Source organism: Spea bombifrons, chromosome 1 (assembly GCF_027358695.1).
Source record: "Spea bombifrons isolate aSpeBom1 chromosome 1, aSpeBom1.2.pri, whole genome shotgun sequence".
Classification (NCBI taxonomy): Eukaryota; Metazoa; Chordata; class Amphibia; order Anura; family Pelobatidae; genus Spea; species Spea bombifrons.
This window is the reverse complement of record NC_071087.1, coordinates 23,085,484-23,112,619: the sequence shown is the minus strand read 5'-3', so window position 1 is coordinate 23,112,619 and position 27,136 is coordinate 23,085,484. Positions and strand designations below refer to the sequence as shown.

General features: G+C 36.2%; 1 protein-coding gene across 1 annotated transcript; it reads right to left on the bottom strand.

Annotated features, from left to right (window-relative positions):
• Window positions 1-426: 426 nt before the first annotated feature.
• On the bottom strand, window positions 427-21,623 carry PDGFRA (platelet derived growth factor receptor alpha). Its single transcript, XM_053458453.1, has 23 exons — window positions 21,496-21,623; window positions 12,503-12,568; window positions 11,881-12,201; window positions 11,297-11,563; window positions 10,410-10,540; window positions 9,842-10,013; window positions 9,359-9,548; window positions 8,953-9,068; window positions 8,549-8,675; window positions 8,248-8,441; window positions 7,979-8,073; window positions 7,754-7,886; window positions 7,377-7,481; window positions 7,005-7,115; window positions 6,205-6,358; window positions 5,229-5,395; window positions 4,780-4,889; window positions 4,563-4,685; window positions 3,821-3,932; window positions 3,527-3,626; window positions 3,203-3,308; window positions 2,774-3,009; window positions 427-2,456 (listed from the first exon to the last, which is right to left on the bottom strand). Exons 2-23 carry the CDS (start codon window positions 12,552-12,554, stop codon window positions 2,309-2,311), a joined length of 3,270 nt encoding a protein of 1,089 aa, XP_053314428.1. The 5' UTR covers window positions 12,555-12,568; window positions 21,496-21,623; the 3' UTR covers window positions 427-2,308.
• Between the last annotated feature and the right edge of the window lie 5,513 nt (window positions 21,624-27,136).

Genomic DNA, 27,136 nt, shown 5'->3' with positions numbered 1-27,136 from the left:
CCAAGGTAAGTGCTTTATTTTTTATTTATTTAAACCAAGTGCATCAAAGATTGGTGTTCATATATAATGTATGTGAAAGAAGAACATTTGAATAAGTAATTCATGCAATGTGCCTACAATAAGCTAAACTAATAAGATATTGAAACAGACTACCCAATAAAAATCTGTGGTTGTTCTTGGCCTGTCTCCATATTTGTCAAAACATCATATGTTCAGCTGTGTAAGTTTAGGGTTGCAGCCTCTCTGCTGTAAGTTGTCCTGTTGGGCACTGAGTGGGTCAATTAGAAAGAAGATCTCTGATATCTCCAAGCCGGCACGGCCTCCAGACTATAGAGAGAACCGGGCTCACCAGCGCCCAACGTAACAATGTCTGTGCATATGTTGTATGTTTCTATGTATGTTCTCATATTCATAATAACATAATAATTTCATTTTACAAACACATAGGTTTTTATTATTCTAAAATATAATTTTGAACATTTAAAAGTGCAGCAGTTAACACATCTGTGGAGTACATCACAGTCAAAACAAATATAAACAAAGGCAGTGATACAGCTTAACATAATTGTTTTGGCAGTATTTAAGGACTATATTGTAATACAAATATACAAATTGATGTATAACATCATCATAGCTTACGTCCTTCATTAGGTAGTAGGACTATTTCATACAGACCTTATTTAATAAAGTATATATGTCATTTATAAACAAGGCCGTCATCTTGGGAGAACATTATATTGTATTCTAGCCTTGGCAGAAAGGATATGGAATTTACTTCATATTAAATCTGGCAGCTAGTCAGCACGTAAAATTATAAAAATATATATCTGCATTTAAATTGTGCTGCAGAAGAAAAGAAACAAGATAATATTCTGTCCATAAAATTGGGTTTGGTTATGATTACCAATGATTCCAGTTTATATTTCATACAATGTAGAATTGAGCCTAAATGCATGAGAAAGTAAGGTTTTGTATCAAACAAGGGGGAAAAGTCAAGAAAGATTTGGAAAATTCAAACAAAAAAATGTAGCCAGAAAGTTAATATTATCGATATACAATAATGTGTACATTTAAAGAGATAATGTTTATTATATCCCCATTAAGTGCCAGAGTTGTACACAGCGGGTTGCATTGCTTTACGATGCTTCACAACTCATATCTGCTAAATGGAAGTGTTTTTCAAGAACTAGGTTCTACAAACAAACACTTTCCAGAAAGATCTTGGGGATTTATACTTTAAAATGTGTGCTTCTTATCAAACAAAATCTGTAAATATTTTTCTAAGACTTGTTTGAAATCAGCTGAGATAGTGACCCTGTTATCATATATTTAATACTGATATTAGTTGCAGTTTTATTGTAAAAACAAAATGGCTAATGGAATGATCATTCAGGAACGAACCACAGCTAATATAATCTCTCTAGTGGTCTGATCGTTTTAATGAAAGTATAACAAGTTGTTCTAGTACCTATTAGCTAAATTCTGCTCTACGCACTATTAGCATATTTGTATTAATTAATAAGCCCGTTACACAGAAACACACCAAGGCTCCTTGTTATTTTCTAAAATCCAAGTTCTTCTGATTGTTAAAAAAAATCCTGCTTTCAATTAACTACAATGGGTTATCAAAAATATATTTTAGTATCGATGTTAATATGTATAGTACACAAAAAAACATACATTAAAATCAACATAGTAAAACATGAATCCACCCCCGGTGATCTGTTATGCAGAATCTTCTTGTACGTCCCCTGTTATTTACAATGAAAAATCATGTTTCTGCTCTTAGTTCAGTTTTAAATTGTTCCAGAGTGGTTTAAAGGGGACTCGACGATTGTGTAACAGCAGCTAATGTACAAAGTACACAGATTTTTCGAGTGGTGTCTTCTCTTAGTCCATATTGTAGGCTTACATGACATGTTATGTACATAATTACAATGCTGAATTTCAACTGTGGAATGGTTTCTGTTTTTCGCTGTTATGAATGCCCTTGGAACATAAAGCTACTGTTTTGTCCATGACTTAAGAAAAACAAATATTGAGATGCTACGATGTACCACCCGGTAAAAATGTGCTTAGAAGAGGAGCTTAAATCGTTGGTCTTTTAACAACCGTTCCAGTTGACAAATGTGTTCTAGATACACACGAAGTCCCTACAAGTACCATGTGGTTTGGCGAGGCAAACAAGTCACTGTCTTGCTGTCCAATTCAAATAAGTGGTTTCCAACTTTGAAAATGAGAAATTCCAGGACTTCACAGTCTTCCGTTTTAAATCCGTGGCTTGGTCTCTAAAATGTTTTGTGTCAATTCACAGGAAACTGTCTTCCACCAAATCTGATGTATCGATCCCAATTTCATCCATCATTTCAATGTCTTCAATGGTCTCATCCTCGCGTTTAATAAATGTGGAACTGCTGGAACCAGTCTCAATTGCACTCTCATCGGAGGTTTGTGAACTAGAACGTAAATAAGATACAATTATTTTTTTGCCCTTTATAATTCTATCAGTATTCTTCTATTCATTGCAAATACCGGTATATCCTTATTTTACATTATATAAAAGTGTATTATATTTTAAATATCTATTATGTCTACCACCCTCATACTGTTCCCAAGGCCCAGCTTCTTCAATGCTATTATTATTATATTATTATATTTTTAAAAAGGTACATAGCCATGGAACTATTGGCCAAGTTATGACGCCTGCTTCCTTATTCACTTAAGTGTTTTCAGCAAATCCCATTATATATAATCTGGAGATCCCTTTGCTTACCTGTGTCTGTTTCTTTTCCCTGATTCATCTTCAGACACGGGGTCGATGTCAGGCAGGGGAATGATGTAGCCGCTGTCAGCACTGAGCCTCTGTTCATCAAACCCGCTCTCCCTGTCCTTCATTTTGCTTTCGTTTTTGTAAGTCACCCCAATGTAGGAATTGTCACTGTCGCATCTCATACGGGTTACGGCTGGATGGTCGCTTTTAAGGAAATCGTGAAGAATCGTTTCGTAGCACTGTGTGAATAAAGACAAGGCGCAGTTATATTACGTTTCAGAGGCTGTGTGGACAATGATATAAGTATACTGTCATCCTTTGTATTGGACTAACATCTAGTACATTTGATCCATGCATTAATATTATGGCGCTGTCTGGTAATGTGAAATTTGAAGAGAAGTACATGGCTTAAAATTAGATGTATTTCCGTACCTTTTTATATTCTGCGGGAAGAAGGCTTTCCACTATATCACTCAAGTGGCCAAATGAAGGTCTTTTTTCTGGTTCACTGTTCCAGCATTTTACCATGATGTCATACCTGTAAATAAAAGATAAAAAGGCATTATTTAAGAGATATTGTAAGACAGGTTTGGAATCGGAATTAGAATTGGTCCTGCCACTTTATAGGAAAAAGCTATCACGGCTCGGACGGGATCTGCAACACTAAACAATAAAGCTGCGTGGGTTTGCAACACACATATACCTTAACATGTTGCCTCCATGCACTCCTATTCCCCAAAACACATATGTACTTACACTTCATGGGTGGCATGGTCAGGCTTTGCCATTCTGTAACCACTTTTTATCTTGTTGTAGAAGGTGGAATCCACGATCATGCCTGGGTATGGTGTACCTCCTGAAAGCAGAATGGGAAATATGCCGTTTACACGCTATTTGGTACACCAGAGCTGATTCACAATGGGATTACAGTTTTACTACAATTTTACTATATACATTTCACTTTTTAATTTATCTTTTTCCCAGTACAATAATTAGCATTGACTACTTTTGAAATTAAATGATTAATCCCACACTCATTCATATACATACCAAGAGAAAATATCTCCCAAAGCAAGATGCCAAATGACCAGACATCACTCAAAGTTGTGTAGAGATTATCGAAGATGCTTTCTGGTGCCATCCACTTCACTGGAAGGAATGTCTGGAGAAAAAAGATGTGCAGATTTTGTGTATTGTTGGAAAAACCTTAACGTAAATTATAACATTGTGACATATACACCAGAGCGAGCCCTCCCATGTCCCATCGATATTTTTACTTTGTTTCAGCTTACTCAAGGACTACCTTTGGTTTAATGAGTATTTGTATCTCATATATATGTTGATATGTGATTGCAGATATAACCACATTTACTAATCTAATGATAACCAGATATATATTTTGATAATATGGTGCTGCATTTTATAGAGAACAATGAATCAATAAGCAATGATACATGGACAAAAAGCCAAAGTGGACAACATCAGTGGATGTAAAACTTGCATTGATGACTAAAACAGAATGTTTTTTTCAAAATTATATGATCACGTAAAATGCAGTAGACCTATGTCAGTAAGAGAATACCCTCTGGAAGTAGAGGCTTTGGGCGCGGTGGAAGATCTTCTGAGATCAGATAGTAATTTATGGTTTAAGTGCTAGATAAATACTATGTGGTGTTCTTTGCACTGTACATATAACAAGCTTCCCTGCATTCACATGATTGCTGTGGTCTAACTAATTATAATATGCCCATCTTCATATATTATATGGCTGTAAAGGAAAGTAGTTACTTACGCTGCCCTTTGAAACATAATTAGAGTCATGCATGATGTCTCTCGCCAGGCCAAAGTCACAGATCTTCACGATTTTTCCATGTGCCAGTAAGACGTTTCGAGCTGCCAGGTCGCGGTGCACACACTATATGGAGATATGAAACAAAGTGAGCTGCAGATCTCCCCAAGACACTTGTGGGTACACTAGAAAGGAAAACGATGTTTGGGGTTTCACTTACATTCTTATTTGCTAAGAATTCCATTCCTCGGGAGACCTGGTAAGTAAAACTCAGCAAATCCAGGAGCGTTAGACCTTCAAATCCATCATCTGACAAAATGTTTTTCACTTCTGATGTCATAAAAAAAAAAGAAAATACGTCACATATAAATAAATATCCTCACCCAACAGAACCATATGGAATGACAATGTTCCAAACATTGCGCAGGTACAACTTAGAAAACCCTGTCCGTTTAGATATTCTTCCGTCACTATTCTGATCAAACAACTAAGGCCTAGTGTAGAGAGATTTACTTTGTCGTATTCACAAAACATAAACCTACAGCTGTGCAAGAAAAAAAACAAGCAGAAAGTAGAAAAAAAAACTTTCTCCCTCTGAAGCTTTCTCTAGTTCTCAGGACAAACCCTTGAACAGGTGTCTGCATGAATAAAAATGAACTCGGTATTTACCGGACATGGGCTTCTTCTTGTAAGATGCAGGGCGATCGTACAAAGATCTCTGGATGTCAGAATACTTTGAGGCCTCCTTCATTTCAAGCATTGGGACGTACTGCGTGTTATCAGCTTGTTTCATGTCCATATAGTCACCATTGTTCTCAAAGGATAAAATGACATAGCTAGAACACAAAATAATGTGCACGCAATTAGAAACGATTCACATATTATTATTATTAATATCTTTTATTTATATATAGCGCCAACAGTTTACGCAGTGCCTAATACAATACATAAATTCAAGGGGTCTGACAAGATGAGAAATGACAGACTAAGACAAACCGATACATTAGGTGGAGAGAGCCCGGCTCGCAAGCTTACAATCTTGAGGTATAATTTGTATATAAAACTCAAAACAATATACTACTTCCGCAAACTAGTGACAAACAAATGTACAATATGATTCCTTACATGGATTTATAGTGATATTGTTTTAAGCACTGATTACCATTAATCGATTGTTTAACATCATTCGATTGTCTTTTAGATGTGCATTTTCTTGCTATTTTTGTTATAATTATGTGAACTTAGAATCCCTGTTATTTTATGATGATAGTAGGGTATCACTTCAAAAACAAGTAATTATTTGTGATGGTTACCAGCATGCCGTCCACTCATTTCAGTCTATTTTGGATTATAAAATATGCTAAATTTGGAGAAGCCACTGCTCTCCAAGTAAAACCAAAAAAGCTGGATTTGGTTTAATGCCTCTCTCTGTGTTTTGTCTAGTAAATTAGAAGGTAATTTTGATCATCAAATCAAAAATGTAACTTGAAAATACAAATATAATAAAACTTCTATGTAATATGAGAAGTCTATTAATAATGTTTTTTTGTTGCTTAAAAATGTGCACTGATCACAGCTTTAAAAAGTTGAAATATATATATATATATATATATATATATATATATATATATGTGTGTGTGTGTACCTTCTTGTGCTCTCATCAGCTGGGTTCAACCCAAAGATATCCAGATCCTTCTTTGGCTTCTCTGGGTGCCGAGTCTGAAAGTTGTCTCTGTTCTTATGAAGATAATTCACAAGGTCTCCATAGAAGCAATATTCCGTAATAATGTAAATTGGTCCTTGTAAATCAGATAAAAAAATGTTAATTTAACTAATGGTGGCAATCCATACATGTAGAAGTTGTAAGGCAGACCGAAACCAATTAGTCCATCTAACCCCTTTATTATGAAGCATTTTACTTTATTCTTCTATGTAAAGTTAGACACGTACATATTTTATATTCATTGTGTTAACTTGCACTATTCCACAAGTCCTCAACTGCAACCCTTCCAATATATCTTTGGTAGTATTCGTGCAGGTAAAGGTCAATAGAAACACCTCTTTACCTATGAATGCCCAGTTTGCCTTGGAGCTAGGGTTCAGCAATATGTTGCCTTAACCTTCTACCCAATAACATTTAATAACATTCTCCTTCTTTTCTAGTGTTTACTCCATATTTTTATTTTATTTATTGAATAATTTATAGATTTGATGAGTTCCATACATTTGTAGGCTGTGTATTAGGAAACAGAAGTTAATTATGCTAGTTGCCTGTGGCAGTCATAAAGGTACATAACATTTCTTGCATTGGTGATACCTGTGGGGTAACTAATTGAGCTTTAATAACTAACAAGCTTTAATAACTTGTTAAATTGCCCAGTAAACCATTGGAATGCTCCCCTGAGATGTGTCCGTTGGTTGGATCACGTTAAATGTTTTGTATACCTGATTTGGTACATGCTCCCAGTAAGTTCACTATGTTGAGGTGAGCTCCAAGATGGGTCATTATCTTCAGTTCTGACATCAGTGCTTGCTTTTCACTCGATCTAGCGGTGGCTGTCAAGTAGAATGGTTAAACGTATTAAAATGATTATCACATGAAGCCTTACACATCACATATCTTCAAATACATTCAACAGTTGTGTTTAATGAATGTGTGTTTTAATTATCAATGTTACCTATCTATATTAAACGTGTGTAATTTTTTCACATATCAAACACATTTTGATCCAAATACTGTATGTTTGCAAAGGTGTTCGTTTTTATGATGAAACTGAGTTGAAATCATAGAGTTTATTACGATTAAGGGTCACTTACGTTTAAGCATTTTTACTGCTACTTTCATCACAGGCTGGGAACGACTTAATCCATACGCAGTGCCCTCCACTACTTTTCCAAAGGCACCAGATCCGAGGATTCGGCCTGCATATTAAAATATACACTTTAGATATCTTTGTTTCATAATAATCAGAGCACAATGTAATCAAACAAATCACAAAAGCATACAGCAACAAAATGTAACAGTATTCAAGCTTCACAGAAAATGTAGATGAGCTTCTTTTCTATTACACTTATTCCAAAGCTGGAAGAGAACCCCCGGAGAACCGGTGAGTGGTATCTCACATCTAATTATTATGATTATTATAGTATGTTTTTTTTCTGTGTATTACTCATTGAATATTATTTTCTCTTACCAAGAACAAGTCCATCTCTTTGAAACTCCCATCGGGAATCGTAAGGCAGTTGCATTGGATCTACATAGATATACTCGTGGCCATCGGGGCTGATGGACTCAATGACTCGCCATCTTATTTCATATCTTGGTTTCTAGAAAAAGACAGGCAGGAATGAGAATGCTTCTCTAGAATTAGTGAAAGAAAACAAGAGTACATCTCGAATATGATCTAATGATATAATACCTGTTTCCATATGATGACAAGAACTATGAGGGATATGATGACGATGACAAGCAAAACCAGCACAGCAGCTGCCACTGTTAGCTCGGATCGAAGGGCTGAAAAAGCACGAAAACTTTTCTATTAGATAAGAAAACATTGTATATCATAATAATAATAATGGTTAAAATTAAAAAATTTGCAATAAATCAAAGTTAAAGTTGTTCTGCAAAACTGTGATTATTGGTAAATTACAAATGATTTGATTAAGGATATTCATTGGTTGTACTCACTGGGTGCTACCAGCTTCAGCTCTCTTGTGTCAACTTTAAGGTAATTCTTTGCAACACATCGGATTGCCAGTATCTCTTCCACTTTCTTAAAGGTCACCTTGCTTTCCATCAAATTCTCCTCAATCTGATGAGTCTCCATGGTGATCTCTGAGCCATTGATTGCCAGGACGGACCATGACGTGTCATTATTACATCTGGGAAGAACATTACATTCACTATCCATACCACAGGCTACCATAAAACGTAAATTGGGCAATGGGCGGTAAGTCAGGAGTTCTGTTTATTGTATGTATTTTCTCACCTTTTTATGTCCTTGCAAACTAACCATTCCATATCTGGAACAGGAATGCCTTTAGCCCGACAGCTGACTGTTTGCTGACCGGAAGAACCATTGTGGTCATCAACCAACTGTGATATCAAAGCCGGCACTGCAAAGAAAATATATATATATATATGTTATAGTGGCAGTGAACCATTTAAGACCATCAAAGTAAGGAGTCAAGGCCATTTCAATTTAAAATACTCAAGGTATGTGCTGTTTTTCCTTTCATTTCAGTTACTGTATTATATATGACTGTTCATATTGGGATTTATTTTCACAAAAAATGGTACAGATATCTCCTAAATATTATTTATCGATGAAAACGTGAATTAGTTAATGTTAAGACTTTGGTTCTTGTAAGACCAAATGTAGCCTCTATTTACCATTAATTTGCAACTCAAAAGAGAAATGTTTCGTTTCAGCTTCATTTTGGGCTACAAGAGTATATATTCCGCTGTCCTCCTCCTTGGCACGTATGAGTTTCAAATTACTTTGGTACCTGCAATAAACAATGGTCATGTTTAGAAATACGAAACAAAGGTCATTCGTTCAGTTTTTCATTTCTGCACTAATCCTAAACTTACTGCCCCCCCCATTTAAACCAACTTTTCTAAATCTCTCCGTGTTCTACAAGCCGCACATAAAATTATATGTTTAAGTAAAAAAAATAAAATGAATGGCTTAAGCATTTGCACGTCTTGCCGCATGTTGCTGTTTGAGTCTGGCTGTATTAAGCATCATTATACTGCGGGACTGGAAAAAAGAACAGAACAGAACTAATGGACTTACCTGGCTTCCTGGATTCTGACAGTGCCAGTGGTGATCTCCGTCAGATTGTCACTGAGAGTCATGTTGTCTTTTAACCAGTAGATTTTTGGCGCTGGGTATGCGTGCAAGCCAACAGAAAAGGTTTTCACTTCATGAAGATTGGCAAATTCCAGCGAGTTTACTTTAGGATCTAGTTTGACAAATCCTTTTTCTAAAAATCATGAGAAAAAAAACACAAATGAGAACTTTTCAACGGATGGCCATCCTGAAACATTCTGAGACAGAACTTCAGACCCTCTGAGCTCAGACGTGTGGCCTCTTTACCTGAAATAAGCTTTCATCTTATACCGAATGATGTTTCTTTAACTTTAGACCCATATGCCAAATATTACCGCTGACACTCTGAGAGCCACCGGGTCCTGGCGTCTGGTGTTTAATATTTACTTCCAAATTCTCAGACAGAGTACAGTACTATAACAAAAACATTAATTGAGTCACTCTCACCATGCACCGTTATGATGACATTCTTTACTTCTTCGGTATCCAGAGTTGCGTGAAGAACCGCACACGCATATTCCCCAGAATCCTTTACTGTAACGTTGGGTACGGTCAGTGTGTATTCCAGTCTCAAGCGTGGCACCTTGTTTTCTTTAACCTTCACACTTCCAGCTCCTCTCTGTAATTAATAAGAGCACTGAACATTAACAACGGATCAGCCATCAATTTTTAATGTATGCATTTACAAATTATATGTTTATAGGTTCTGCTATATAACACAAACAATGCACCTGTTATGTTACAAAGAAGCCATTACAGTAAATGATAAAAACCAAACGTGTCATTAGTGTAGGCTTCATAAATGGGGGGGGGGTAATTCTAGGTGCAAAATACAGAATATGGAGAACCAAACAGCTTACTATCTAGTATGAGATAGAAAAGAAGACAAGTTGGGTAGTTGCTTTGCACTGAAGGTACATGGAGCAGAATGCCAAGAGATGCTTTTTTAGTATTATTTAGTGAAAAGCATGTCTTATAGAGACAGCAGATGCTTTAATGCTCTGCCCCTATTTACCTGTTGGCCGGGGTATGTCCATTGTAAGTCAACCACCTCGTTTTCAAGCACAATGCAGGAAACAGTGATCGTTTCACCAGATTTAAACACAGTTTTTGGAGCTTCCATCTCTACACTTATGTCTTGTGTTGCTAAAAGAGAATTAGGAAAATCAGGTTTTTGCAAAGTTGGTCAATCAATGCGACTCACAATAACTAGACAAAAAAAAACATATAATAGCAAAAGATTCTAACTATTGGCCCTTTTAGTACACGGAATTTAAAACATATGTTACGCTATTTTACTTGTTTCAGAAAAGTTGGGGCAACCCAAGCATTGTTGGATTCCTTGACTGTGTCATTTCTTATTGGTTTCACTGGAAGGCTATTTCTGTTATCCACTACTCTTTCGCTAACTCTGTGCCGTTGCCCTCTTGCCTCACTACATGGAAATAAATGCACGGCAGAATGAAAGAATGAGCTTTATCTCAGGGCCCTTCTCACTGCCTAAATATTTTAATGTGTCTACATGCCACTATATCTGTTTAAAAGATCACTAATCCCTTGTTATGGGAAAGCAAGTTCTAAAAAGTGCAAAAACAGAAGTTTTAAAATGAACAGTGCATGTAATCATTCTGTTTAGATCATACAATCTAAACATGTTACAGGCATTTGGTGGGAGAACTTTTGCTTAATAGCTTATAGCTTAGGTCTATGTATTATATGTTTAATGATGATAATCCCAATTCCATTTATCTCAAACATTTTTAATTAAGCCATCGCTTATAGTTCTCTTATTCTAACACTCCCAGTGTTATTAGATGATAAAGGCTGCTGGTTGATGGATTGCACATATTACAAAGTGGTACCCAATGTATATTGAGTTGGGTCTTTGCCTTTGAGTATTACCTTTCCATGTTTGCACAATGAAGGGCTCTGTTTTAAAGACCACGCCATTGACCACGGTTTCACAGACGTAGGAGCCGGATGCAAAGTTACTGAAAAATCCTTGCTTGCTGTCGTAAAAGGCATTGACTGTCTTGGCGGCTTCCACGTGCTTTAATGTCACCTGGCTTGCGGGATTGGTGGTACGGCATGGGATTGTGGACATTTCCTCTTCTTCTACCACAATGATGTGCTCGAGCATCATGGAGGGGACAAACGCCACTGTAGGATCTGTAGAAAGAAAATCGACATTTTCTTTATTATAGATAAAGACATAAATAATTTTGATGGGTTTATTAAAAAAACTTTCTTTCAGCTGTACTTTCGAGTACATAGTGATTACCACTAACGAAATCTTTATATTCGCGTCCCACAGTATTTGGTGTCATTGGAATGACAGGTATCTACCCGGTACAATCCCGAATAAGGTGAGCAGATCTCCTTACAAATGTCTTTGCTTAAATAGGACGGATACACGTGGAGACGGGGTGGTTTTAATCATTTTGCAGTGTTATAGAAAGCTGTAGATAGAGCAGCGCTAAACACACCTGGAACATAGACGTATATATCTGTGCCTTCGATGTCGTTCTCCTCCGTCTGAGTGTGGTTGTGGTAGCAGGTATACAGGCCTGTGTGATAGACAGAGGCATTGTGGACTTCCAGCACAGACATAAACAGGCCACTGTTGTTTTCTTCACTGCGGATTTCTATGTTGTCGATGTCGTCGTCGTCAAGTTCCGGGTAGTGCCAGCTCACTTCGCTTTCTCCAGTACATTTCAGGCTGAAGGAAGTGTGCAGCGCCACCACCATGTCCTCCTTTTCAGGAAATATCGAGGGTAAGGGGTGTTCACCGTGAATAATCCATGGGCCTGAAAAGCAGAAAAGTTCCAGAGTCGATAAGTGGAATTTATACCATACACAATATGCAGAGAACATCGTCTATCCTAAATCATAGGTGGTGTGGAATAAACACTTCATGACAACATAAAACAATTTTCGACACTAAAATCCCCTGGTGAGGTGGTATTCTACAAATTACTACTACTTTTAAAAGATGCTTTTCAGTAGTAAGTTTGCCAACTAGCAAAACACAAAATGATTGATTTAGTAATATCCTGTATCGATATCTTTATCTGGATGTAAAATTGATTGACACAAAAAAAAACTTACCAATAAATAAGAGACATCCCAAAATTAGGGACATCCTTGTGGCATGCCCCATGGTTGCCGAAAACTGTAATAAAACAAAATTAATATTATATTATTAATATGTACATTATGTGATATTTAGCAAATAGCCACAACAAATGATACTATTTACTATTTGACATTCATTAATGCAATAATAGAGTTTCTATATTGTGTATAATATAAAACGGTCAGTTTTGCTTCAGCAAGTATTTGTTAAAATATCATATTTTTTTTCTTTCTATATTAAAGAGATAAAATATAAATGAACCAAACAATAATAAAAGAAGAGCTGTCATATCTGAGATGAAAACACTGAATCCAGCAAAATCTATATATTTTGTTATTTTTTTCCCCAGCGCAATCAATCGTGAAAATGGTAGCTATGGCTTGTCATGAAAATGTTCCATCTCAGTTGAGATGGTCGTTGGAATCCAAACACGAGCCCAGACAGGAGGATATAACATACTTCCTGACCTGTTCTTGCTGACATCAGTGTCTATCAATGGATGTACAACCATACATGTTCTCTGTAACAATATTATTATTATTAAAAGGTTTTCTTTATGGAAAAGACTGGAATGTGATAGCCCCTTTTAAATGCCACCTGGTGGGGATACCCGTCATTCTAAACGCTACAGATACCGGTAATCTTTAAATTGCTTGTTTATTAAATCGTAATATTTCTAGCAGTGATTATATTCTTAGAAATATTTATTTCAAGTATATAATCATCAATATCGAGGTACGATCATTCAACATGCTCATGGCAGCCTCCGGTGGGTTATGGCCATCATGTGCTGGAAGTTATTTTAGTCAGTTACAAAATGGAGGTAAATGGAGTCTACATAAAATGGCTGAAGTTTCAAAGGATGATGACAAGGAGACGTTAGGTGGGGGTGTAATTTTTAAATAGCATGGTATTTCTTTTCAACTTGTCTAGACGGAATAATATCCCGTAATAGTTGTATTTAAAGACATATGTCATTTCATCTCCAAAACTATGAATCTGAGAAAGCTTTCTATGCATTTAGTAATCACGCTAAACCGAAAGGTTAGTAAAACTATAAGTAAAATATGACTGGGGGGCAGTATTTTTAAACATTTCCAAAGATTTCCAAATACATGTGTAAAATTGGAATAAATAACGGACAGAAAATTAGGCAAAAACATTTGTTTGGATGGGCGATAAAGCACCAAGAAATTCCTCTAACGTTGCACAATAGGAATGAGATTCAACAAAGTGACGAGAAATAAAAGGAATGTCTAGGATGGTCCTGCTGATGAACTATTGTGGACTATAAGCGGAGGAATGAGCCTAAGAGCTATGTGAGTGCTGTGTGCCTAAATAGTGTCATTGTTATTCTGCGTATTAGTGGCTGACATTACAAGGTTCCATGTGTTGGGGATATTACACAATATGGCAAATATCTTCTGCTCTCGAACGAGAAATGAATGTCTGCTAGAGTGTTATGTCTTGGCAGGAATGCCATTAAAATTAAGATGATGGAGACACTGCAAACACCGGATGCCGCTGTCAGGACAGCATATGGTACAACTCTTATAGGCCTAAAAGGGAGTTATTAATCTAATACAGATTTGTCATGTATTTGCATTGTGTACATTATAGTATTGCAGCTTTCAACGTGTCTGAAGATAAAACATAAGACGATGCTGCTCCAGTGAGCTTACAATCTAATTTCAGTGGAACATGGCGGAATATATTTTAATCAGCTTTTTGCAGAACAATAAAAGAAAGTAATGAAGTGCCTTAATAAAAAAAAAATACTTAAGTTAAATACTTTATTATATGTTAAACATCGTGGATCATTGGAAAATACCTCTAGCCTCCTTAATAATATATGTAAGAAGTAGGATATCGAAGATATTTACATGTGAAGAATATTTCCTAATAGAGTTTAAGTATAATTAACCGTTGGAGTGCCAAAGGGGTGTACAGATCGGGGGTTAACTGTAGTAGAAATGGTAATTGCAGCCATATGCCAAGATTTGTCCTTTAATGAAACTAGTCTCAGGCACTTCAAAGAGACTGCATGTTTCAATATTCAGCACACTATGCCCCGTGGGGGTCATGTCTCGAAGATCCAAAGATGCAACCAGGCCGTCTCAAACAGAACAAAAACTAACAGCAAGAAGGAATGATGTGTATCGAGTAACATGTATCTGGAATTAGCAGGGCTTTATCGGGCTGTTATGTAAATGATCAGATAAATGATATCTTGTAACTCAACAATAAATCAGTATGAGTTAAAGTGGACTTTTTTTATTAATTTGTTATTAATTATGTATGCAGTAGTTGGAATAAAAGGTGTTATAAGTAATAGTCTAATTTATTTATATGTATCATCACATGTAATCATATCAATATTTACTAGGCCGATGGGTTCTTATCTACCATCAAACGCAATGTTTCTATCACATACGATTTATAAAGGAAAGAGGCAGCAAACATTTATGCCACTTTAAGATATAAGGAGTTGTTTTTTTATTTGTAATATAAAAATGAGCAAATATAAATAATATATAATATTATAAAAATAAGTAATTTATCATCATTATAATAATATTTCTTATGTGTAAGTTTGAACATTTTAGGGTAAGTTGTTTTGTTAGGGTATATGTAAACTAAATGATATTCTAGAGGAAGTCCACTAGAGGTCACTGTTGCTCCTCTATTATAAATCCACATAAAGTGGTGCTCTAACCATCATGGGGTTTGGGATTAGGAACAGGCAAATTGGACTATATAATGCTGCTTTACTTGTACTTTAAGTTATAGACCTATATATCTTTGTCTGTACCCAATATATTGTAACCTTACAAAGTAGGGCTTGCTTTTTCTTTCAGCACCAATATGTATTAACCTGCATCTTAAATATTTTCACTGTTCCCTATTGTAAAAGCGCTACAAAATCTGTAAATGCTATATAACCTTATATCAGATTATTTTAGTCTCACAATTAATTTAGAATTGGAACGTTATCTCACTTCAATAAATGCTCATTTTATTATTACATCTTTCTTTGTACATCCTTGCTCTTGTCAACTTCTGGAATTTGAGCTAAATGGCTTAAATTTATCTACCCAAAGCATCAGACCATGTAAAGACGCTCATTTACATAAGATTGCCACATAATGTAAACCAATTAACTTAAGTGAATTTGGTTATTCAGAAACTAATTAGATTTTTTTTTCATTGATCAAACTCATGAATGTTATTCCAATACTATGAAATCATGTTGATTAAGAACAGCACAACTGTTACTTACAAACCTGATTAGTTATTTAGACTACTTGTATATGCTACAGGGATTTTATTTCCTTGAGTCTGTTTAGAGTTTGTTATTTCCAAAAACCAATTGACTATATATATATATATATATATATATATATATATATATATATATATATATATTTCAATTGATGGTAACTTCACGATTACCCATATATGTCTTTACCCAGCTTACCCTGCCATTTCACGTTATTTTGAAAGTAAACTCTACCAATTTCTAAATGCTCTGATTAATAATAATCATAATCGTATTGATAATATCTAGAATAATGTACTGTATTTTGGCTTCTTAAATTAAGAAAAACGGTCCCATCAGAAGCCTATCTTTGAATTTGACTGGCTGAGAATACTGAGGTTGTCATCCACAATTAGCTAGGTCTGTCCCCCAAACCATACCAGGCAGAGTTTCCAAAATATATGTAAAGGTGTTTAATATATTGCTAATTTGCACTGCATTCTTTACTTGATAACTCAAAATATACACAGATCTAGATATAACAGGATATATCCTACACCAGTTAGAATTTATAGCTATTTTATAGTTTCTTTAAATATATATATATATATATATACAGTGGTTAAAATGACAAGATAAAATGACATCGGATATAATGATTTTTAATAACCCCACAGGCTACAGGAGGCATTGAAGTGTGCATTAATAACATAGAATCTACAAAAAGCTTCCCCAGTATGTAGCAGTAAATCTCTTGCTATATGAAGTTTTCTCTCCCAAAATAATTCTACAGTTTCTCATGTATGTTTTTATCATATTACCGGTAATATTAATATTAAGGATTACTTTTGCACAATTACTTGTTTTCATGCACATGGCCCACAGGTAAGTTGCATGCAATGTAAGATGACCTAAGAAAGAAAGATCTGTGTAATAATAACACATTTTCCCGATGTCTAAGCTTTTTTTTAAAGCGTTTCTGGTTTGTGTGTTGTCCCCTAAGTGTCCCCATTTAACATAGTCTTTGAAAATCGTTAGCCTTCTCTCATATGACACATACTGCATTTTATTGAATGTGGTCTGCATTTTCTTTTAAACGGCAAAATCGGGAAATTTGAAAAATGGCACCTATGGAGTAAAGTAGATCACCTCAAAGAGAAATGGCAAAGAGTTTAACTTCAGAGAGATGAGGTTGTATTTTTAAAGGTAACATGACGAAAATTTAAAACAAAGGTAACATATAATAAATGCAAAGGATGGTATTGGATTTATTCATTTTTTAGACTACATTATAGGTTAATGTTATGTATTAGTTTTAAAAAGAGAAAGATACTCTGGGGTCTAATGCAAAAAAGCAACCTTCTTTCCTAAATTAAAGTCAGAATGAAGACAGCAGGGTTTAATTACTGATGAACATCCTATATGCATGTAGATGAGATTTGTACATTGATACAGCTTTAGATTTTCGAAAAAAAAAATAGTCTTCATAGGAGAAGAAATGTAATGAGATGTGAATGAGCTCGATGAATCACCAGCTTCTTGTGAAGCAAGAGCATCACCACCAGGGGGCATCAAAAGCCTATCTTGAAAAACCCCGAAGACCTAAATTAGAAGAAAACGGCTTCTTGTAAGGGTTCTCCCCAGAGAATCAGTCTTTTTCTGGCACCACTGTTATCCAACACATCCGTATGGCACCACCCAAACAGACCTGCCTCTCCTTATCATTATGTCAAGCTGCCCACACAAACCATGGCTAATTTGTTTTTCTTTTGGTTTATCACAAACTACTGTGTATCTCAAATGGTGCCTTGTTGTCTCTACACATTTGAATTAAAGGAGCATCTAATTTTAGAAAATAAATAAATTATAGCTCTCCCTATAATTATAATACCAACAATTATGCAAAAAAAAACAGAATGTCTCGCTGCAGATGTGTAATTGCTGGACAACTTGTAGCTTGCCTAATGTCTTTGTTTCACTACAACTCCCATTTACAGTCAGCGAATGTTTTAGAACTACTAGCTAATTATGTAGATGGAGTGTGTGCATATGAGTAACAAAGCCAGATCGATTACCAATCCAAATTTGTTCCAGTTTGGATCAATATAGCAGTGCCAGGGTTGTAACTGTTACTACAAAGCCCTAGTTATAAAACAAAAAAACAAAAGAAAAGCCCAACAAAAATCAATTGTATCCTGCATGGTTTGGGAGAGGTACGTTGTAATCTTCTTCTCACCCCAAGGAACATCTCTCTACTCAGTGTTCTCTGGATTAATCTAGAGGAAGGCACACAAAGGACCATTGGTTATGACCTGAAACAGACTGTTGGTGCTAAAGAAGAATGTGGAGTAAAATCATTTTATTTTACCCAGTTTTAGCCAATTTTAGCTTCTGTGTACTAGGTTCCCAAAAACTCGGCTAAGGAACATAGGACTAGTCATTGTCATCATGAATTTAATTTTAGAATCTGACTGTTCTTACAATAAATAGAAGGCGAATGTATTTATTGTGCCTGGAATAGCATGAAAACTCCATGCGTTCAAATGTATGTAGCGTTTGGAAGCTCGACAATATGGAGAATTGGCCACCAGCAGGGACCATTCTAGAAGACACAGACAATTCCTGGGGTTTGCCAGCTCTCTCTCTCTCTCTCTCTCTCTATATATATATATATATATATATATAATAAGTAATATATTACATTACCTAGTGTTCTTCAACAGAGGAATGGGAGTTTTGCCCCCCTCATCTAGAACAGCATAGAGACTGAACTGGAAAATGGAGTGATTTTTATTTTATTTGTGACACCATTTTTTTTGGCAAGAACCTGCATGAAACAGGACAGAAAAAACATTGTCCCTCTACATCTGGCAGAGCTGTAAGGAATGAATAATGGACTATCCCCTCCCATGGGCACATCTGGAAGGGGAGGTAGTAAATTGTACCCCCCACATAATGCTTTCCAGAAGTGCGATCTGGCGTCTCCCGCTCTATCACTATGGGGCAATCTGCAGGGTCAACCTTGATACCATCACTTGTTTACAAAAGGGAGTCTTTTTCCCATTCTCCCCTAAAAATATACATCAAATGGAATAGTGCATTCCAGAACTATACTCCAGGCTCAGTATATATAAAACACAGGGTATTAAATAAATGCACAATACTGCTATATCGCATGCATATACCATAGGAATGTGATTTAATACAGCTGCGAGACCAAAGAGTTACCAAGATCACAGATCATCTAGAACTCTATGTAATATTTAATAAAAACAATCATTGATCCCAAATTAACAAAATGATTTTTTTTAACCGCTTGGGATTTCCTGGTATTTATCAGATTATTATAGACACATTTCATGGCACCAACCTATACCACAGTGTGGTACAAAGAAGTTCAAATTGTTTGAACGTTTGGGATCATAAAACTGGAAGCATACAGAAGGAGGAGAACCTTTTACACAGAGGACTTCCCAAGAATGTGAATGAAAGTTAATCATGGCAAGAGAAAGCTTGGGCTGGAATCAGAGGTGTGAAAGGATATTTGCCTGAAACGAATACCCCCTTACAGCCTGACATCCCCAGTGACAGATAACACTACTGGCCTCTTATGTTCTAGAAACCTTGATTTCACAAGCAGATGTTCTGCGTCTCCCTTAAAACCTTTTATGCCCTATTCAGAATGTCTCCTGAAGGACCCTTATCTTATCTACTTCTTTTTGGTTTTGGTATATACTAAGGATGAGCCAATAGAATAGATGCAGGAGTACAACCTTGTAATAAAAATAGCTCTGTAAGGGATCTAACTCCTTAAATGCCAGGAGGATGAAGACAAACCACTGAGCAATGAAATGTGCAAAGAATGTTCTCTTGTAACTTCATATTGGTTACCGGTACAACTTTAAGATATAGTTCTTTAGGTATTATTTATTAAACCAAAATGATAATGAATATATGTATGTATATTTTTCACATTAAATAGGTACAATTGACACAAAGCTTACATTTTATCAAATGAATAGTAAAAAAAATTACATTTTCCAAAAAAATCGATTTGGACACATGAAAGCAAAAAATATACATGGTCCCTGTTTTTTTCTGCCATGGATAAAATATTGATGTGTGCATAGCAGTTCACATACTCACAAGAATGATTGTTGATCAGTAATGTTCCTTGGATCTAGACCTATAGGAAGCACATCCAAAAATGTTCTGCGGGGCTCAGAAGAGCCAAAAAGCCTGGCCCGTTTCTATACAGTTCTTGCCAATTTGCGCTCCAAATCTAAAAGTCTGATCTATGGGTAAGAATTCCCATGAGACCCCAGTTTGTATAAGAACATTGCTTATCTAACATCGTTGTTTCAAATTCATGATAGGCTCCAGAAATAAGAAAAAAGCAGATTATGGAATTTCTCATGAATCCAAACCAAAGTTCTAAAAGGTAAAGTGTGGAGTCTAAATCGATCTAAGGACCATACTTCCTAGGGAGCTCCACAGGGGATCTCAACCGGTTAAAAGCCCTTTCTCGCCTTTGACTTCCCTTAATTGTTGGAAAACAATTGACATGGCAAAAGGACGCAAACATGTGGTTATTAAGACTGGAGAATTAGGACAACAGGGAACAAGTAGAAGAAGGTATAAAACCACGAGTAACCTCAGTTATAAAAGCTTAAAAGAGCAATTAAGAAACATCTAGACAGAGGAAATGGGATCACCAAGGGTGATGAAGTGTAATTATATCAGAAAAATTCTACAATAAGAACCTAGAAAACAAGTAGAAAATGATCGACCATCAATAGTAAAACAATATTAAGAAGTTTTTGTTCTCTCTTACCTTTGCTCCTCTAAGCGGTTCAAACATACACCAAGCACCGCAAACTAAGATGGATTTTCTAGATTATCCCCTAAAGTTTAGCAAAATATCAGCTTCCTTTCCTGATGTATGATTCATTTAAAGATCATACAACTTGGAAAAGAGTTGCTCTTCAGCCAGAATCCAATCCCCAAATCCTAGGAGAGACCCCGAGTCCAGCTCTGAATTCCAGAAAACCAGGTTCCAGGAATGTGGAGACTGTTCCTTCACAATGTGGTTGTCATTAGTGGAAAATCGCATGTGCCCCAGAGGAAAGACAATCATCCATCGGAGAGCCTTGGGCAGATCCAGTCCTTCCTGAGACCTTATTTTCCAGCATGAAATCTATTTAGCTCCAAAAAGGCAAATCCCCTTTGTTTATATCCAAGGCGCAGATGGGTAGCATGAAGAGTGATCTGGAGCTCTCTCAACATCCTTATGAGATTCGCTGCTCGTTTAGAAGAACCAAAGAGGGTTCTCCATCAGCACCAACCGTTGTTTCTTCACCTTCTCATCCATCCAAATCTCGAATAAACGGGTCTGAAGTTTAAATCCATGCAAGAACTGCTTCCTGATGCCTTTAAAAAGTCCCTATGACTGATTAAGTGTACCGACCGCACACTCTACATGCAATCCTGTGCAGTATGTCAATGTATACACCACTATATACAATTCCAATCAAAACCACCCTAAAAAAAATCAACTAAATTTTGCAGGTAAAAACTGATGACCCTTTTTTTCTGAAGGCAGTTAGAAACATCAGTAAGTGCCTATGTTATATGATCATTTAATGCATGCCCCTTTAAAATGTTACATATGGATTGTATACCTGTATATAATTAACCACCCTTACCTTTTTGTATAGGTTATATGACAATAAGACTGTATAGTGCTGAAAAGTGATGTTTAAATCCTCAGAGTGTCCTGCTGATGATGTCCCTCCTAGTTTCAACTGTAATAAGACTCAAAGCCTGGGTCTTGTAATTGATTCACCATAGCCCATCCTTCCAAACACTTATCATCTGCTTTAAGTAAATTGTTGCATTGAAAAGAAGCCCTCCTCTCTCCCTTCCAAAATACGAGTCCTCCCTAGTTTCTGGATAGAGAAAGTCCTGCCCACGCAATGGCTACGACTTTTATACTGATACTCAAGTTCAAATCCTAGTTATAAGCAGGAATTTATTTTGCTAAAAATGCAGTTTATAAACTTTCCCTTTATTCTGCAATATTATTTTTTTGTTCATAGCAAAATGGACACAAAATGTTTCGAATTATTGAAATGCAATATGTAATTCTGATTTCATAAAATAAAATTTGGACTGCATTTTAATACAGCCCTATTTACAACTTCTGTGAACAAAGTTACCAGCAAGTATTTTTTTTATTTTTTTTATTCATTATATATATATATATATATATATATATATATATATACTATTTAGTTTATGTATATACTATTTGGTTTGTATTTACTTTGCCAGCAAGTGTTTTATTAAATTTGTTTATTATTCATTCTACTTTTAAATAGGACAAAAATGCTATTGTTTTAATATGAGTTCTATAATCTCATCAAACAAACACTGCTATGGTCATAAACTAGATTTAAATGTAAAAATCAGAGTCAACTAGGGTAGCATCCGGGATTATTTTGTAATAAGGCACTGTATTTGATTTCAGGATAGAAAGCAGAGCTTTGGTTTATAGGTCATTGGCAAATTATAAAGATTGGGAAGAGTTACCGCTTTTGGTTACCAGGGGGCGCTGTTGCTCCAAACAAAAAGTTCTATTTAATTAAATTGTGCACAAGGGAATTATAATTGTATCCATGTGTTCAGAAAATACACATATTTAAGGTTTTGATGAATCTGGTCAGTATTGTATACATTGTGTGCAGACTACAACCAGTAACTGAGACTGCAAAAAGTTTTGTATCCATAACTTATCAAATTATAAGAAATATTGTTTTAGGATACTGACCAGTAACAACCTATGTATAGACACTATATTCAAATGTATACAGCATAAGTGTACAGAATAGACCCCTTAGCACATGTATCACACCACAAAGAGAATAATTTTAATAAATTGTATGTTTGCAACAGCAGGACCCTCTTTTCCATCTGTACCAGTATGTCTTAATGTGCGTTAATGTTATAGTTAATTTAGCTTATAATGTGTGGCCTGTTGTCTTCAGGGGGGGAATAACTGGGTTTGTTTAAAAACAACTTTTTTTCTAGAGGATATAACTAACTAGGGAATGTATTTTTAGATATATTTTAGGATGGCATCCAGCCCCTGTGAGCAACAACTCATAGCATGCCCAGCCAGCCAAACACTGATAGCTGCTGGCGGCCCACAGCAAGTTGAGTGTCATAGCATTCCTATATGTTATAAATCACAATCTTTTTAACCCAAGAGCTGCAGTCAGAGGGGTATACAGGCCGCGTATGTTCATGGCCAGTATATAGGCACTTAGACAGCAGCTTCAGTTTGACTGACTGCACAGCCCCACTATTGCTTCCATATGTTGCTTCAGGAAACCATCAGAGGCTAATATATGAACAGGCACTAGGTAGGAATGCTAACAGGATACCGTAGTTCTTCTAAATAATGTGCAATCTTATTAAAACACTCATTGTTTCATTATTAGCTATGTTATGTTATGAATTCCTATTGGTATTCTGCCTACATCATGAATTTATACTTCCATAATTGAAAATCATTTTACAAACTGAAACATGTACAACCCAGTCCTTTTTAACTAATACATATTATTATAATGTATTGTTTTATATAGCGCCATCATGTTCTGCAGCGCTGTACAATGGGTAAACAAAACATAACAAGTGGTGTATAGCATAACAATTTGACTTACAGAAGCAAGAAGTAAGGAGGGCCTTCCTCAACTCTTAGCTCCAAATCTATGATTAATTACTGGAGAACATCACTGGACTCTTACATATGAACTTAATTAAAGATATTGATTAGTGATGGCCCCTTCACAGAGAAGAAACACACCGAGGTCTTTCATAAGCTCGGACCCCTTTAATGAAGCAACTCACAATTTAGTAAATTCAGCCTGTATAATTATGACTCAGTTTACTGAACCCTTCAACTCTTGTTCCCAGTAATGCCCTGAGTAATAGAACAAGAATTGCTCACTGTAGAGAGAGGAATATTTAAAATAGGAGCAGGCAAATTGGAGCTTTTAAATTCATAGATTATTTTGCATAACCAATGGTTTGCAGATCCTAGCTCAGTTTGCCAATTCTATGGACGCTTTGAATACCCAAAGACCCAAAGGTTGATGGGTTTCTAAGGTACCTGGGCTTCATTGACTGATATTTGGAGTAAAGGGGAACGTCACTCGATCCAGTAGTGGAATGATCTAATGCTTTGGGCAAATGATGCCTGTGCATCACATTATATTTGACTTACTGAAGCAAAAGCATAATGCCAGAGCTGGAGTAGGAAACACATGGAATCTCTCCAGAACAGTAGGTTTCACAAAGAATACCATCATTCCAGTTCCCATTATATTTTTGACGTTCGTAAATAACATTGCTGCAATCATCCAAGAGACAAAAATATTTCAACACAAGCAGGGAAAATATGCAGTAAATGTTCCAGACGCTCAACCACCAGCCTCTCATTATCCCAGAACTGAGACACAAAGCAAGTTATTTGTTAAGTATATTCCAAGATCCCCAGTCTATGTGTTTACATCTAGATATTGGCTGAGCATAATAAGAGTTAAAGTTCAACAACAGCTGGAGCCTGCTGCTTCCTTATGATCTTGGTGCAGAGGAAAAAATAAATCAGTTTAGCACTAAAAACAATACTCCCTACCACCCCTCTTATTTATGATGATATAAATGTCATGATTAAAAAAGGAACTGTCACATCTGAGATAAAAAGCATAATTGAATACAGAACGGAAAACAATCTATCATTTCTGTTATATTTAGTTAATGCTCTATTCTGAAATGACTCAGATTTATATTTTCTAGCTCTGTCACATACAAATGTTTTTTTGATTTCTCATGATCCATTGGAATCCGTTGGCCAGTTTAAGTAGAAAGACTCTGTTTGCATTGATTACATTTTGACACCAGCAGGGCTGGTTTTAGTATATTGTGTTACATTACAATATATTCATTTATATAGCGCCAGCAGATTCTGTAGACTGCATGTGAGCTGAGGTAAGGTGATGGCAGAAGAGAGGGAGAGATGTGGATGGTGGAGGGGTTGTCAATGGGAAAGGGGAATGAAATATGGTTAAGGAGTAGGACAAGAAGAGTAAAAACCTGTAAGGGTTCATAGTAAAGATTAGGGTGATTGGGGCAAGAGATTAGGTGGGTTACCTGCTGATTGCACGGGGAGATGGAGTTGCGGTTTCCCTCCAATTTAGTATCAGGCATCTCTAGTGACTGCTTAGGGTGCCGGAACCAGGGGCACAGGCCAGGATTTTACACAAGGAAGACCCCTGGAATAAAGGGGTGAGCCCCTGGTATATTCGCCAGCGTTTTGTATTGTGATGGGCCCCACATGCACATTATTCCAGGTGGGCACTCGGTAGGGGTTATGCGACTCCACGCTAATATCACCTCACGAGGGGGCATGAGCGGGAATTCTCACCTTCAGTGCTATCTGGTCTAGGCCCTGAGCACCAGAGATTAACAACTATATAATTACTCTGTAAAATGATTATGACCAATGTCTTAGGGGGAGGAAGCAAGTACAAATCTGATGTGGTAGCTCTTACATACAACACAGGAAATATCATATACATATATATGGACATTTCAATAAAAAAATGTTATATAAAGGTGTAGGGATTAGGATCTGATGTATTCGGGAACTAGAACATTTTACATATGCTCTGCTAAATTTCCCTGTAGAGCCCCCCACAGCAAATGGGCCTTTGGTCTGATGCTATTTATCATAACGTGAGACGGATGCTAAAGAGATTAATTACTGTAAATTAACTTCAGATTAGCATATCAGAAGTAAGGTCAGAATTTCAGGTGATGGAGACACCCCCTGCATGTCTGTCACTGCGGGAGGGATGTGCCCCAAAGCCAGTTGAAAAAGACACTAGAAACTTCATTCTTGAAAAGAAATATACCGGCCTGTAACCATGTGCTGACCAGTTCCCTGTGAAGCCTATAGATCAGAATGATGGATCATGGTGCAGATTCGTGTTGAACTATAACTCTAACATGATGAGACAAAGGGTAGCTGACCACCATCAGACCCCAGCTGATATGACCTATACTTCCCAGCATGGACCAGTCAGCCAGAGGTTGAACATGATGGGATTTGTATATATAACACAATTATACTGCCAACACCCTTGTAGTATAAACCACAAGTAGAACCGTGTGTAAATGTCCCAAGCAAATAGTGTCTATACTTTTTAAAATACTAGTTAAATATACTAAACTAAAATAAGATTTTTTAGAACCTGCATCTGAATTAAAATAAACAAATGTTTAATATATTATTTGGAATCAATCGAGTTGCTTGAACTAATTTGTAATAAATGTATCATTTTAATACACTTTAACATTTAATAGTTAGAATTTGTCAGGGCTCATTTGTATAAAATATAAGGGTCTGCAGTTCCTCAGGTTACCACTAGAGGCAAGTATGGGTGCGAAGTGGCAAATTTCATTGCATGCTTTGTATTGAATGGTTACTGGAAAAAATGTGTTCATATTTATTTCGTGCTAGCTTAATTGCAATGCTACTTGGTCATTAGCATATTTCTCAGAGTCTGATTAGTGCAGTAATGTTACTTTAAACAAAGAAACAAGGCAGGGGGGAAATCCGGATCAGCAGTTTAGCTGGGTACATAACAGTTTGCAAGCAGTCTAATTACAGTAGGAGATTAGGTAACAAATAGGATTATAAACGCTAAACTAAAAGCATCTAGTTACTATAGAGACAACAATTTTAATACAAATTCCACTATACTTATAAAAATGCCAGGTACATAATGAATCTCTTTCACTTTTAGAGCCCAAACAGTGCATTGTACAACCATTCCATACATAGGCGCAGTCAACCCAAATGTATTTAATAAAGCCATTGTTCATTTTGGTGTTGACTGGAGCATCACTGTCACGCACAACCTGTGAACTGTGTGGTCTTCTTAGCCATTCCTGTTGAAAAATCTTAACAATGCTTCACTTTTAAAGGATTTGTATATTTTCTTCTTATCTGTTGGAGCACCATATGTGCCCTTGGGTGTAGTGGTCTTCTACAGGCTGCAATACAACATCTGCCTTTGGCCATTTGCTGTGATGAGTTTCCTACTGAGCTGGAGCCTCACCTCCCCCTGCAAAAGTTGGCTCAAATGAATGGACTCATTTTATGGAAGTAGAGCAAGGTTTAACTAAAAGACATTGATATTGGTGAATAATGAGTGATTGATATAAGTAAGAACCTTTTTTTTCGTCCTGGGGTACCTGCGTGTTAAATGCCAGTGTT

Coding starts and splice junctions, on each gene's coding strand:
- PDGFRA (XM_053458453.1), bottom strand. CDS start 12,554: ATGGGGCATGCCACAAGGATGTCCCTAATTTTGGGATGTCTCTTATTT. Junction 10,014..10,409: donor GGACATACCCCGGCCAACAG/GTAAATAGGGGC, acceptor TATTAATTACAG/AGAGGAGCTGGAAGTGTGAA. Junction 7,482..7,753: donor AAGAGATGGACTTGTTCTTG/GTAAGAGAAAAT, acceptor TTTAATATGCAG/GCCGAATCCTCGGATCTGGT.